Here is a 14,737-nt window from a genome sequence, read left to right on the forward strand (position 1 = left end):
TTTCGAGTTGAAAAGTGTTGGTTTGAGAGTTACAGTAACACTAACGGTGCTGAAAAAGCTCTGTAGCCGGAGTTATTTCAAAGAGTCAATACTATAACACTCATTTGGAGTTGATTTCCACATCCGGGTTTTTCGCGCTCATGGGCATGAGGAGTCCGCCAGAAGTTTGCTGTCAAGATCGAGGAGGTTGTTCAGGTAAGAACTATACAACAAGACCTATGTTATTTTATCATTATTAAATATTGTAACTAACTAGCCTATAACATTATTTATCAGAAGCATGCAATATTTTCCTAATGTGGAGTGTATTCATCTGCGGTAAGAGATGGGATTCGTTAGCTTAGGTAGCTAAACTATCCTCTATAACAAGTTAATATTGCAGCGAAAATAAATGCGTGCTTAATATAATTCTCAATTCTAGTTAGTTCTAATGTCATAAGAGAAATGCTTTCCAGTGTTCAATGCTTATTAAATGAAACGAGGGAGGAGTTAGCTATCCTCTGGATATGTTAAATGTAATGTTAAAATTTGAATTTGTGGTAGCCTAGCTGGCAGCTAAGACAAATGCGTTTAGCCCACTGCTTTTAAGGGAAGCGAACATTCGCCTCAGAAATATCCTATTTAAAAGTGAACTAAACAATCACATGGAGACGTTCAAGTCAAGTTTTGAAAGCGTCAAGATAGGCTAATTACACGTGCTACCAGCGAGTTTAGCAGTAGCTAGCCTACAAATCTTTGAAGTGGCAGGGGTTATGGAATTCTGTTAGATGTTAGTGACCAAGCAAGGCGCGCTGCGTTTGTGCATGGATTGCTTGATAACGGTTAGGATATATCATACATGTTGTAGTAGGCCTAATCTAAGGGAACATTTTCCCCTTTCTACAGTTTTAGTGAAATAGGCTACCATCCAGTGTTTAAGACAAAGCGGTATAACGACTGAGGGTCGTTGACGCCGCCTCCACTGATAATCCTAGCATGTCGTGTCACAAAACAACCACCACAAGTAGCAACTAGCCAGACGGCTGTGCATGTGTCAGAAACTCCCGATATAAATGTAAGACTTGCACTCATTAATTTACAGTATAAGGGATATTTGTTGTCATAAGTGAAAGCGTGATGAAGGCAGGTGTGCGTTCAACAGGAAATTTTATGTGGATTATCATCCTGACATGGTTTAAACAGAGATGCTTTTCCCCAAGTAGGCTACAGCGATTTACTCGCAACATAGCAGAACTAAGTATCTAGCCTGCGTGCAGACGAGAAGATCGCCGTTGTCGTCTTATAAACATGTGGATGGGTGGATAATTCATTGGATGCTATTTCTGTGTACCCAAGTTCAGCTATTTTAGTGCGCAGGGGAAGCCAAATTATGTTCCTGAGGTTGAAGTGGTCTGTCACCCTTCACAGATCATCACACAATGTATAGCCTAATATTTTCTTAAAGTTGTCCGGATTTGTTGCCACTTAAGCTATGGTTTAAATATATGGTAAAAAATATTCTGTGCCCCTTCTCTCCACCAGGTGCTGTTGTAAGACATGTTGCTGAAAGTGAAATACCTCAATGTAAAGAAGTACATTAAATTGCACGCAGGATTCACTTATCTAGAATTCATCAGTGAAGGTAAGATAACCTGGCAGAACAAAATTTGTTGCACATGTATCAGTTCATCATGTTTGCATCTCATCTATTTAAAAACGAATTAAATGTTAACACATTTTATTTTAATGTGTGACATTAAAAACAGTACAGAGCAGTAGGCCTAGGCCTATATTGTTGCTGCAGACTTGTCTAATTTAACCATTTTAAAGACAGGTAAAACAGCTGTTAATAAATATTAGCTAAATAAAAAGTCAAAATTAGTTTTTAAAAAGTTTTTCAGGCGTTTTAGGTGACATTATGCTTATCTTTTGTAAAAAGCCAAAACCAAGTTTGGACTTCCGGATGCTGCTGACCTTGATATTTTCGATGAAACTGACACAGCTGTCGAAGAAGACATTTTTCTGGAGTTACTGGAGGCCCAACCAGACCTATGCCTGACAATACGTGAAAAGATTTCAGATGAAGGTAAATGTTATCATAACTTAAATTTTCAGAGTATAGCCCACTCAATGTAGAGCCAAGGTCTTTTGCTCTTGATGCAGATGACATTGACCTGTCTTCATGCAATATACATGACAGTGGACAGGGCTGGGTCATATTTGTATAGAATGTTGTCTGAACATGAACATTGAAATTGTGTTATTAATGGCATTGTGGAGTAGCCTAAAGAAAGTTAACCAAATCATCTCTCCCAAAGATTTTTGTCCTTTAGCTCATTCCACACCATCCTCCTCGGATACATTATCTTCCCTCACGGACACTATATCACTTTCATCAAGTGACAGTGACCTCAGGGAAAGGGCATTCCTGCAGGCCGCAGTAGATCCAGCAAAGACAGTTCTGCACCAAATGTTTCTGTGTCAGAGGCTGCAAAAGAGGTAATTGAGAACAGAAAATGTCTTTTGTATTTTTGAGTTGACACCATTTATACTGTAGATTGTTATACAAATTGAAATTCAAAACATGGTGGTTCCCAGCTTGCCCTGTATGAAAAAATGTTAGTAGAAGTTAGTGCTTCTTGCTAGATATGTCTTTCACAGGTTTGTTGACATTCCTCTAAACTTTCACCTTTACTGACAAACAAGTTTTTATTGTTATTATTTTCCCTTTTATATGAGCAGATGGTTAAAAATGCCTTGACTAGGAAACCTGGTGGAGAGGAAATTCTTGAAGAATACAATGCCGAAAATTCACTGAGCCACCGCACCAGCGGCAGCTTGTTAACATATTGGCAAGTGATATGACTGAGAGACATGGGTAAGAGTAATAGTACCTAATAAAAAAAAAGTAAAGATGGGCCATATGGAATATTCTTGTAATGTATACTGCAGTAAAGACACATACTTCTGATTTAACATTGTCAATTGTATTTCCTCTATAGCAGAATTCCTCCCGTAAGCAAAAGGAGAAATATGCCCTTGGAATAATTACACTCTTTCCCTCATTGAAGGATCCATTTTCTCCAAACGGCTATGTAAGTCATGCAGTGATTGTAAAACAGCACATTATTTAGTTTTCATCATGGAATAATTACATCAGCTAAATGATTTAAAAGAAAAATCTTAATTCCTCTTTCGTAATAACTATTGTCATAAAACTGTATTGAAATTGTGGATGTTGTTTAACATGTATTGCACCTGTTACATGATAATAGTCCTTGGGTTTCTTTTTGCTGAATCTGCAAAGTCTGTAAGATCGCATTTGATGTTTATTTTCATCTATGTTTAAATGTGACAGGAGCATTTCTACGACGGAGTGAAAGGCACTGGATATATAGCGTGGCGCCTCAAAACCATGTCCAGGTCTACAACCAAACGGCCAGTGAAGGAAGTCCCAGTGCATCAAGAACAAGGGCCTAAGCGCAGAAGATTAGCAACCACATTGCCTCAGCAACTTGATGGAGATGCCTGCAAGGAGGCCATCTCATTTCTTGTTCACTCTCCTGATGAAGCAAGTGTATTTCAGAAGATGAAAATGACGTTCCAACATCGCCAGGATCTGGTGCATGATCCACAAAGAACTGCAGGTGTCTTCAAAACATTTCCACGCTTTTTGGATGTCAAAGGACTAGTAAGTCAAATCACTTGATATTTTCAACTGTTAATCCTTTTTTTTTTTGTTTTGCTGATGTGGATGGCAACAGTAAAAGATGTGATCATTGGTCATCCCAGTCAGGCTATATCCCATATTGGTCAAAATCACATTGCAATGTAAACAATGTTGAGCACTGTCTTTATGTCCTGTGTGTATGATGAACAGGTCAATCAAGACTTCCTGCTGCTGTTTGGTGCTGAAACAGCCACCAAGTTGCTTGAGAAGTGGGACATGTCATTCAAGCCAAAGGTTATTAAAGAAGCCAAACAGCTGACTCAGTCAACTGACCTGTGTCGTTTGATAAAAGCTGCTGAGAAACCAACAGAGAGTGATGCAAATGGTAGGCGTCGCACCATGCTTGTTTGATTTTAATAATATTTATTTTTACCTGTCATTTTGAAATTGTTTTATAAATTCAACCATACACAGACTGGGACAGTGACATGGCCTCTCTGCTGCTACTCCTTCAACTTTTGCCACCCACAGCTGGACGAAAGAGGAGAACCAAAATAAGTCCAACTGATGCAGCACACAAAATGGTGCACTTTCACAAGGTAAATATGTTGTCTCACTTTTTAAAATCCTACAAAACACTTTTTCAGTTTTTGCACTTTTTAGTTTTCCTCTCCATGAAGTATGTGTCTTAGTATTTTGTAATAAGTTAGCAAGGCACATAATGTCAAACTGAATGAATGGTTCATACTCAGCAAGTATAAGCTAGGCCTATATGTCAATATCTCATTTGTTTTTAGTCATGCTGCAGCATTGATGAACACTTGCAAGCAAGAGATGGTAAACAACCATACATCCTCGCTGTTGGTCGAACCCAGAACAGCATTGACACCTTCTACATCGCAGTGGACAAACAGCTCATCCCCTGCCAAGCCACCAGCTCACTCAGTGCTTTTGATGAACTTTTCAAATCCCACTACGTGTTCAACTTATCTTCTGACGAGTCACTGGTTCATCTCTACAGTTTTGTGCAGACCACCATATTCAACATTGATGCCACCTCAACAGATGAGTCACCACGTGTTCGTGAGTTGCGTGCCAAAATGTTGAATGAGAACCATGTTTAAATGTTTTATCTGTCAAACTCTGCATAGCACCAGTCAGGCTTTGATAAGTCATTTGCGACTAGGTCACAGTTTTTATCCAAGCACCAAATTTAAGTTGGCTTGTTCACAAGATGGTTGCAGCCGTCAGTTCACTACATATTCTGGTTTAAAAAAACATTTAAATAGTGTTCATGATGAAGATTGTTGTCAAAGTGGTGATGCAGAACCCTCAGAGTCATTTCAAGCTGATTTTGACAGATTACAAGATACAGACATAGCAGTTGCAGGAACAAGTGTTACTCAGAGCCTAGAGGTTGGGTGTTCTGAAAACAATGGGTCAGGTCAAAGAATTAAAAAAAATTCTGAAGCAATTTGCACTAAAATTATTGGTAAACTCAATGGTAGTGGTTTGGCAAATAGTTTTGTGTCATCACTTGTTTGTGATTTGGAAGATTTTGCTGATGGACTGCACTGTGAGTTTAAACATAAAGTACTGAACGTTGTGCCAACAGAAAATCCTGTTAGATCTCCAGTGGAAAAATGTCTTGAGACTTTTGACAATCCAGTTGAGAAGTTCGACACTGAAGCTAAAAGAAAGTCATATTTCCGTGAAAAATGGGGAATTGTGGATCCAGTGGAAAAGACTTTAGGAATACGCTATGATACAAGGTTAAATAAAAAATCAGGCACTTATGACCAGGTACCAGTAAAAGACACTTTTGTGTACATTCCAATTTTGGAAACAATCAAATTTATATGTCGCAATTCTTATATTTATGAGCTGCTTGCTAAACTATGTGTATCAAAAGAAGACAGATATGAAGACTTTTGTGATGGGAGTTACTATAAGTCTCATCCATTGTTTTCAAAACCACAGACTTCTTTGCAAATTCAGCTTTATTATGATGACTTTGAGACTGCTAATCCACTTGGTTCCAAACGTGGTGTTCACAAAGTTGGTGCAATCTATTTTGTCCTCAGAAATCTGCCTCCAAAGTTAAATTCTGCATTGATGAACATTCATTTGGTTGCATTGTTTCATGCAGAAGATGTGAAAAAATACGGCTTTGATCCTATTTTACAGCCTCTGATTGATGACATAAAGTTTTTGGAGAGCCATGGCATTGATTTACCCTTCTCATCTGAAAAGGTCCATGGCACTATATGTCAGATAACTGGGGACAACTTGGGGATGCACTCAATTTTGGGTTTTGTTGAGTCTTTCAGTGGACGTTACTTTTGTCGTTTGTGTTTAATTGCAAAACAGGATGCACAGAGTGTGTATACTGAGGATGATCCAAAGATCATCTTACGAGGGAAAGAACTTTTTGAAATGCACTGCAGTGAGTTGCAATCTGATCCTCAAAAGCTACATGTGTTTGGCTTAAGAAAGAATTCTACACTGAACACTCTTCAATTCTTTCATGTTTGCCAGAACTTTTCCTTGGACATTATGCATGATATTCTCGAAGGGGTAGCACAATATGAGATAAAGTTACTGTTGGAATATCTGTCAGACAATTTTCTGCCGAAACATGCTCTTTTGTCACGGATCTATGCTTTTGACTATGGCTACTTGGAGAGCAAAAATCGTCCAACAAGGGTGAACTTAGACAGTAGTGGTAATAGTATAGGTCTTAACTCCATTCAGACTCTTTGTCTGATAAGAAACATTCCTTTAATTTTTGGTGATATTGTGCCAGAAGGAAATCAGAACTGGACTATGCTATTGCTATTGTTGCAAATAATTAACATCATATTCTCTCCATCTGTTACACATGGCATGACTGTGCTTCTAAAACATTTAACAATGGAACATCATGACTTGTTCAAATTGTTGTATCCAGGTAGGAACATGATTCCCAAACACCACTTTATGTTGCACTACCCAACTTGCATCAGAAAAATTGGGCCATTATTGCATGTATGGAGCATGAGAGGTGAGGCTAAACATAGGGTGTTCAAAGACACCCTTAAGAACTTTAAGAACATCACAGTGTCACTTGCCAAAAAACATCAAACATCCATAGCATACAAGTGGGAGACATGTCCTTTAAGCCATGTTGAGTATGGGCCCTTGAAATCATTTGATGTTGATAGTGAGGAAAATAGTGAAATGATCTCCCTAGGCTTGCCTGCTGTTGCAGAAGAGGCTTTCTCTGCTAATTGGGTTAACATTAATGGGACTGAGTACAGAACAGGATTGGTCATTTGTTGTGGTTCTGAACATGAGATGCCGGTGTTTTGCAGAATAAAAACAATAGTTTTGGTCAATAGTCACACCTACTTCATAGTTCAGAAGCTTGTGGTTGAAAATTTCAGTGAACATTGCCATGCTTATAAAGTGTTTGAAACGGATGAAAAGATGTTGTTAAAGCAGACTGTATTGAAATATACAAGCCCTTTGATTTGCAAAGTGCTTATGGTGATGATGATGGTCTGTACATTGTGCCATTATTTTTGTTGTGAACGTATGCTGTATGGTGCTTGGAATTTAATATTTATTAAAATGCTTATGTGACCAATTTTATGTTTTCTCCTTTTATCCTGTAAAGGGACTTAACAAGGATTTTCACTGAATGTAACACAGTAGTCATACAGTAATTGCACTTTAATGCATTTTTGTATTCAGACAATTAATACAGACTAGTATTTAAAAGCTCATATATGTCACTTTAAAGTGCCAAAATAACACTGTAAAAGTTACAGAATAACACTCTAAGTGAAAACAGTCAACACAATCCAGTGTGAAAATAAACACTTAAAAAGTGTCATAAATAACACCATAGTTGTTGTGTAGTAACACCCTCAGTGAAAAGAGTTAACCCAAGCCAGTGTAAAAGTGAACACTTATCAGTGTCCTAAAACAACACTATAAATGTTAGGTAGTTACACTCTGAGTGAAGACACTTCACACCATACAGAGTGAAATTTTAACACTATGGGTGTTATATTTTTAACACTACAATGGAGTTAAAATAATAACACTTTGCAAAGTGTTACTTTAACTCTAAACCAGTGAGAATTATATAAACACTGGAAAAGTGTTAACTTTAACACTATAGGAGTTGAATTAACACTGGAGATTTTGCTGTGTACAAAGTTCAAAGGTAGCTGTGGTCCACTTTCTTCGTTTCAGATTCCTATACATAAGATACCCGGGCTGGCAACAGCTCCTATACTCAGCTTCAGTCTAGCTTAAAGCTGTATGAACTAGAAAGAACCTCCTGGCACGGGAGGGGACCTAAACTCTGCACTTTATTGGCTGCTGGTTAGGAGGTGGGGAATCATGAGGTCAGCTTGGCAGGCTTCAACTACAGATGTCTCAGGGGTCTGGAGCCAAAGTTTTAATCATTCAGTGTGGCAAGGAGCCTTCTTTTGAGGTTTAAAGTGTTTATTTCTTCTTCCCCCATCGTACTGCAAGATCCCCACAACACTGAGTCAAATGCCTCACACAGACAAACTCCACATGGTTAACATATATCTGATGACCTACTTCTGCTTGATTTGATCACTGGGCTGTCGACAGCAGCTGTTAACCTCTCCTCCCAGAAATACAAACACCCACACATTTATGAACCAAACAGAACAAACAGCGAATTGACATTAATATTTCTCTTTTGGCACATTATATTTTCTTGAATATTCTTACGTAGGAGGTATTTTGTGCATACTTATGTCCATGGGACAAAACCAGCGAAGTCACGAACCTCTGCTTTCCCATTTGGGGTACTTGGTCAAGTATACTTAGCCTTTTTCTGGCATTTCCAAAGTGTCATGTGTTGTTGCTCAATTCGGTCACTTACTAGGCTGCTTGGGTATAATCTTATCTGACTGATCTAATTTCTGATTGTGTACCAAACCGCATGTCTCTTCCACGCGTCTGCGTACTCGTAACTCCCTGGAAGATTTGCTGTGACCACGTGGGGAGGGGTGAAGGTAGGAGCTACAACTGCAGTCTAGCCCCGCTGCAGCTCACGTTTATCTGACAGCTACTGAGCTGTGTCTTGTGGGCCACGACAGCAGTTCTGTCGCTCGTTGGTCTGCGGAACTACTTGACCGTTTCTCCCCATAAATCCACTCCCTTAATTCTGCAAGCAGCCCCTCTCCCTATTTAGCTCCTTCCTCGAGTGTGTTTCCGGGGTAATCTGCGACAAAGGGAATCAAGCGTAAGTGCAACATCAATGTACATCCACAAGTTGCTGTATTATGCAATTTGCATTCTCCGTTGTTTGAGATCGCAGAACTTCACGCCACGTTACTACCTGCAACTACCAATGTAATTTCTTTTATTTTGAGACTGGTCGTTTCCAGGCGAGCGCATTCTGTGCATTGCGTTCTGTACGTTATTGCACATTTACCCGCTATAAAAGCTTTGTATTACACATTAAGTGCGGGGTTATTTAGTGGTGAATGTGCTGCCGTTTTTGCCGTGTTGTGCCAAAAAAGTGATTGTCTGCCAAAAACTGATTTCCGGTATTTGCCAAAAACTGATTGCTCGTATTTCAAATCAAATCAAATCAAATCAAATCACCTTTATTGTCACGTCACATGTGCAGGTACACTGGTACAGTACATGCGAGTGAAATTCTTGTGTGCAAGCTTCACAAGCAACAGAGTTGTGCAAAATACAATAACGTGCAACAAGCAAAATATAAAAATGGTTAATCTAAAAAGTAATAAATATATGTACCATATATAAAGGTATATACATTACTGAATGTGTGTACTAAATATGTTTTTCTACGTGTGTGTGTGTGTGTGTGTGTGAGTGTGTATATACATGTTTTACAAATGAAATAGAGTAAACAATAAAATAAGATATATAAAATATAAAATATACAGAGGTAGGTATGTGCAAAACAGTGGCATTAATGTACAGTATGGAGTGCATAATGTTGAAGTTCCAGTAGTGAGGGTGAGGTGTCTATGACGTGTTCAGCAGTCTGATGGCCTGGTGGAAAAAGCTGTCTCTCAGTCTGCTGGTACGGGACCGATGTTGCAGAACCTCCTTCCTGATGGAAGTAGTCTGAAGAGTTTATGGCTGGGGTGACTGGAGTCCTTGATGATCCTCCCCGCTTTCCTCAGGCACCGCTTCCTGTAGATGTCTTGGAGGGAGGGAAGCTCACCTCCAATTATCCGTTCAGCACACCGCACTACTCTCTGGAGAGCTTTGCGGTTGTAAGCGGTGGTGTTGCCATACCAGGTGGTGATGCATCCAGTGAGGATGCTCTCAATGGCACAGCGATAGAAGGTCCTGAGGATGCGGGGCTCATGCCGAATCTTTTCAGTCTCCTGAGAAAGAAGAGGCGCTGCTGCGCCTTCTTCACTGTCTTGTTTATGTGTACTGACCACGTAAGATCCTCAGCCAGATGTACACCAAGGAAGCGGAAGCTGCTCACTCTCTCCACAGCGGCGCCGTTGATGGTGATGGGGGTGTGTACTCCTCTGCACCTCCGGAAGTCCACTATCAGCTCCTTTGTCTTTGCGACGTTGAGGGTGAGATGGTTGTCTTGACACCAGTGGGTCAGGGCGCTGACCTCCTCCCTGTAGGCTGTCTCATCACCGTTGGTGATAAGACCCACCACTGTAGTGTCGTCCGCAAACTTCACAATGATGTTGGAGTTGTTAGTGGCCGTGCAGTCGTAGGTGTAGAGTGAGTACAGGAGAGGGCTCAGTACACACCCCTGTGGAGCACCAGTGTTCAGTGTGATGGGGGATGAGGTGGTGCTGCCCAGTCTGACCACTTGGCGTCTGTCAGACAGGAAGTTAAGGATCCAGCTGCAGAGGGAGCTGCTCAGTCCTAGATCCTGCAGTTTCCTGTCCAGCTTCGAGGGAACGATGGTATTGAATGCTGAGCTGTAATCTACAAACAGCATTCTCACATACGTGTCTCTCTTCTCCAGGTGTGACAGGGCAGCATGGAGTGTCAGGGCTATGGCATCATCAGTGGACCTGTTGTGGCGGTATGCGAACTGTAGAGGGTCCAGTGAGTCGGGTAGTGCAGAGCAGATGAAGTCCCTGACCAGCTTCTCGAAGCATTTGCTCACGATGGGGGTCAGGGCTACAGGTCGCCAGTCGTTCAATGATGAGATGGTGGAGGATTTGGGTACAGGGACGATGGTGGCCATTTTGAAGCAGGCTGGGACTACAGACAGAGAGAGGAAAGGTTGAAGATATGTGTAAACACTCCAGCCAGCTGAGCCGCGCATGACTTGAGGACGCGGCCGGGAATCCCGTCCGGACCAGTAGCTTTGCGTGGGTTCACTCTCCTGAAGTACCTCCGCACATCCTCCTCAGACACAGTGTGCGCACTGACGTCATCCGCGGTGCGCACACTGTCCGGTCTCCTATTTAAACTGCTATAAGTAAGTTGTTGGGCTATAATATGTGAAACATATGTCAAATGCATCCCTTGTGGATGACATAAAGTCATCTTGAGCCACAAACAACATTCGTGTAACAAGGTAGAAGCCGCAATCAGTTTTTGGCAGTGACGTTTATATAACCTTTATTTATGCAGTTAAAACAAATCTCGTTAACATTAAAAATGTTTTTTGTAAGAGTAAGTTGGCCAAGAGGACAGCAGAAATGGCAGCAAATATTACAATAGTTCTGTAAAAATATTTTAAGTGGGGATAAAGGACCGGATTGGTTATAATGTAAGTACAATAACACAGAGTTGTAAAGATACTTGAAAAATGGATAATTTTTTAATTCTCTATATAACCCCTTTGTAAACCCTGTTCACCGAAGTCTATTTACGAAGATACGTAAAGATATTACACATAAAAAATACACAGAAACATTGGAAATCAGTTTTTGGCAGACAATCACTTTTTGGCACAACATTGCGCCCAAGTGCCCAAAGTGTTGTTTTTTTTTCCAAAATCCTTGTCTGGTCAAACTATTGGTGTTTGCACATGGCTGAACTAAAGCAAGGCGACAATTCCAGTTAAGAATAGCAGCACAACAATTAAGTATCAACCTAAAATCAATATTCTTTTTTCAAGCTATAGTTTTCTTATGAGCTGATTTATGTAACATTGTCCTGTTTTTGTTTCCGTCGGATACAGACATCAGTGATTTTACTTTAAGTAATCGTTAACCATGTTAAGTCACCGTTTAATTGTTTTCTGTAATAATGTAAAGCTTTGAACTTTTCTGTCCGTAGACGTTTCTTTCTCTTCAGGTGCAGTCTCTCAGTTTCTCTGGTAGAAATCTGCATGTTTAAACCAGGCAAGAACTCACACTGGAGTATAATAAAGTTATTTACATTTATTTTCAGTTATTATGGTTTTCACTGGGTACAGAATGTTGCAAAAAAAAAGAGTTTGTGTAAATAATTACTTTGTTCTGAAACCCTGAGTGTTACAACTTTAAACAGCTGACATGTCACTATGTCCCTTTGTGTTGTCTTACTGCACACAGGGGTCATGGGCTTCCTTGGGAGCGCAGTTCGGCGAGTGTTCTCAGCAGTGAGGTCTCCTCTTTCTCCGCTGTGCCGGACAAGCACTCGGTCCTACAGCTCGGAGCCCACCAAGGAAAAGAGTGTTCCCTACGAGAAGACACTCAAACAGGAGGATGGAGCCTCCTCAGGACCCACTAAGCCATTACCCAGGTTCGATTGGGTTGTGGGTGGATGAATGGATTATGTGGGAATGTTTTCAGAAATATATTCCTAAGATTATATGCAGTGACTCTATACATAAACAGCTGATTAATCTAATGGTTGAAGTGGTGGATTAATACATGGTTGTGAAGAGAAACTAGTTCATGGAGTAATGGACACAGTGATGTACAAGTTCTGAACAGAATATAGATGCTCTGTTGATAATTTGCTCTGGGAAAGGTAGGTATCAAAACAACAGTGTTTTATTGTTAGTTTAATAAAATAAAATAAAAAATAGGAGTTATTGGTCAGTATTGATACTGTTTTCATGTTGCTGTAGTTTAAAGATTGGAAGCAGGGGGAAAGAAAAAGGGACTCTGTTGCACTTGTGAATTGATAAGTTAGTGCTAGCCAGAGGTGTGGACTCGAGTCACATGACTTGGACTCGAGTCAGACTCGAGTCATTAATTTTATGACTTTAGACTTGACTTGAAAAAAGGTTGTAAGACTTGTGACTTGACTTGGACTTTTACACCAGTGACTTGGGACTTGAATTGGACTTGAACCTGTTTACTTGAAAAGACTTGATATTTTACCCAAATCTAAAATTTAACATACATATTATATAAAAAGTGCGGACCATTAATTCACTTTATTCATTCATTCATTCATTCTTACCACACTCCGTATGTATGTGAGCGTGGGCTGTAGCACAGCCAATCAAATTAACCAGATTTGAAAAAACAAGAACAAAAACGCTCGAGCCAAAAATGCTTCCAAGAGTAATTTCTTTCGGGTACATAAACTACGAAATAGTCAACAAAAACGAAATGCAATATGCAAAACATGCAAGAAGAGAATCACAGACGGAGATGGAACAACTTCCAACTTTGTCCGACATTTGAAGTTGCATAAAGAACGGTAGGTGGTGCTTTTTTTTTTTTTTTTTTTTTTTTTTACGATGAGACAGCTGACTTAGCTAACTTCATCTTATTAGCAAATGTTCTTCGGCTACGTTGATGATACTGTTTGACTTTAACAGGTATGATATGTTTGTCATGCTATTTTAAATCCGGTCCTGCAAGCGCATCCAAGAATAACATGCAACTTGTTAGCTCAGAATTGTCGGTGAATGGTGAGCAGGGTCCGTTTCAGAAAGTGGGTTCTGTAGCTGTACTCAGTCTCTCTCCGTCTCCTCCCCATCATTAACCCCGTAGATTTAACCCAGTTTAGACTGACAAATATTTATTTTACCATCACATCACAATTCAAAATCACTGTGTTTAATTTGCAATTAGTGTATGGTCGTGTTTAACTTTTGCATGTCTGAGCCAGGAAAAAATTTTTTTGGTTAGAAAATCTGGCCCACCTTAGTGTGTAATTGAGTAGTCCTGCTATACATGGCCTTTTTCTTCTGTCATTTATGTCAATACATCAAATAAAATACTTTGATCTTATATTATTAGCTGTTGTTTATTTGCAAAGGTTATTCTCAACAGGGATGCTAGACAAAACGGCGTTTTCTACAGACAGCCTAGCATACGCTCTCCACTTGCGAGTGAAAAAAGAAAAAGAAAAAACACCCCTTCCCTATTGGTGTTAGAGTTTACCATGTCAGCCAATCAAAAAAAATGATAAGGCAACATGTGACATTTGGTTGTTTAGGGAGAAGGAAGTTTTAGGAGTGACACCCGCGACGGAAAGCGGGCGAGCGAAAGAAAGAGAGAGAGAGAGAGAGTTTTCATATGTGAGACATTAGTGACGTTTAGCGTGTTTGGAGGCTATAGTTAGTTTGTTGTGTAGTTATTGTTTTGTATTGTGTGTCGGTTAGACTGCTGAATTTCATATTTGATCTAAAAAGCTGTCAAAGGCAGATTCCAGTGTAAACGCTGTCTCCACATAGAAAACTGGACTGTTGCACCTCCAGTTGTCAGACCTGCAGGGTTTAGGCCTGTGGTGTTCTCCTCTGTCTTATACTGAACACAAACTACATGTTTTGGACTGGCACAAATAATTTGTGTGCCTTCTTATTTGATGCAGCACACCTGATTGTTCTGTAAATAGATTTAAATGGTTATATAAAAAACGCCTGAGGCCTTGGCTGCATTTTTAGGTAAATAGTACCATATAACTTTGTTGTTTGCAAAACTTGTGCATAATTTTTAGAAATGTACAATTTCTATTTGCATTTCAAGTTATGAAAATGATTCGTTAAACATGTAAAAAAATATAACTTTTTTCTACTCGGATTCTGAATTTTTTGTCTGAATTTAGATCAACTGTGCTAATATAGTATACCAAAATGAAAAAAATAACTCAAATTTCAGATATTTGAGGTTGTGCTGTAAATAATGATACCAAACAAGGCAAGAA

General features: G+C 39.7%; 2 protein-coding genes and 1 long non-coding RNA gene across 5 annotated transcripts in view; all 3 read left to right on the forward strand.

Moving 5' to 3' along the window:
- Positions 1-2,380, forward strand: LOC120441271. The gene is made up of 4 exons (XR_005613948.1): positions 1-195; positions 1,522-1,621; positions 1,919-2,065; positions 2,298-2,380. It is a non-coding gene; the product is annotated as an uncharacterized LOC120441271 (long non-coding RNA).
- Positions 2,381-3,007: 627 nt separating this feature from the next.
- LOC120441270 lies at positions 3,008-5,446 on the forward strand. Its single transcript, XM_039615673.1, has 5 exons — positions 3,008-3,074; positions 3,338-3,670; positions 3,860-4,034; positions 4,124-4,248; positions 4,447-5,446. The coding sequence occupies exons 2-5, from the start codon at positions 3,395-3,397 to the stop codon at positions 4,771-4,773; spliced, it is 903 nt and encodes a 300-aa protein (XP_039471607.1). The 5' UTR covers positions 3,008-3,074; positions 3,338-3,394; the 3' UTR covers positions 4,774-5,446.
- Positions 5,447-8,388: 2,942 nt separating this feature from the next.
- The window catches only part of sardh (sarcosine dehydrogenase), a 43,119-nt gene continuing 36,770 nt past the window's right edge, over positions 8,389-14,737 (forward strand). Inside the window, exons 1-3 of one of the 3 annotated variants that reach the window (XM_039615700.1) lie at positions 8,389-8,921; positions 11,927-11,991; positions 12,184-12,373. In XM_039615700.1, the coding sequence (XP_039471634.1) occupies positions 11,979-11,991; positions 12,184-12,373 (203 nt within the window). In that variant the 5' untranslated portion in view covers positions 8,389-8,921; positions 11,927-11,978. Of the gene's footprint in view, positions 8,922-11,926; positions 11,992-12,183; positions 12,374-13,042; positions 13,286-14,737 lie in introns of those variants that run through there. The other 2 variants (XM_039615701.1, XM_039615702.1) reach the window with 2 other exon arrangements.

The sequence above is a fragment of the Oreochromis aureus genome, linkage group 7 (assembly GCF_013358895.1).
Source record: "Oreochromis aureus strain Israel breed Guangdong linkage group 7, ZZ_aureus, whole genome shotgun sequence".
Lineage (NCBI taxonomy): Eukaryota > Metazoa > Chordata > Actinopteri > Cichliformes > Cichlidae > Oreochromis > Oreochromis aureus.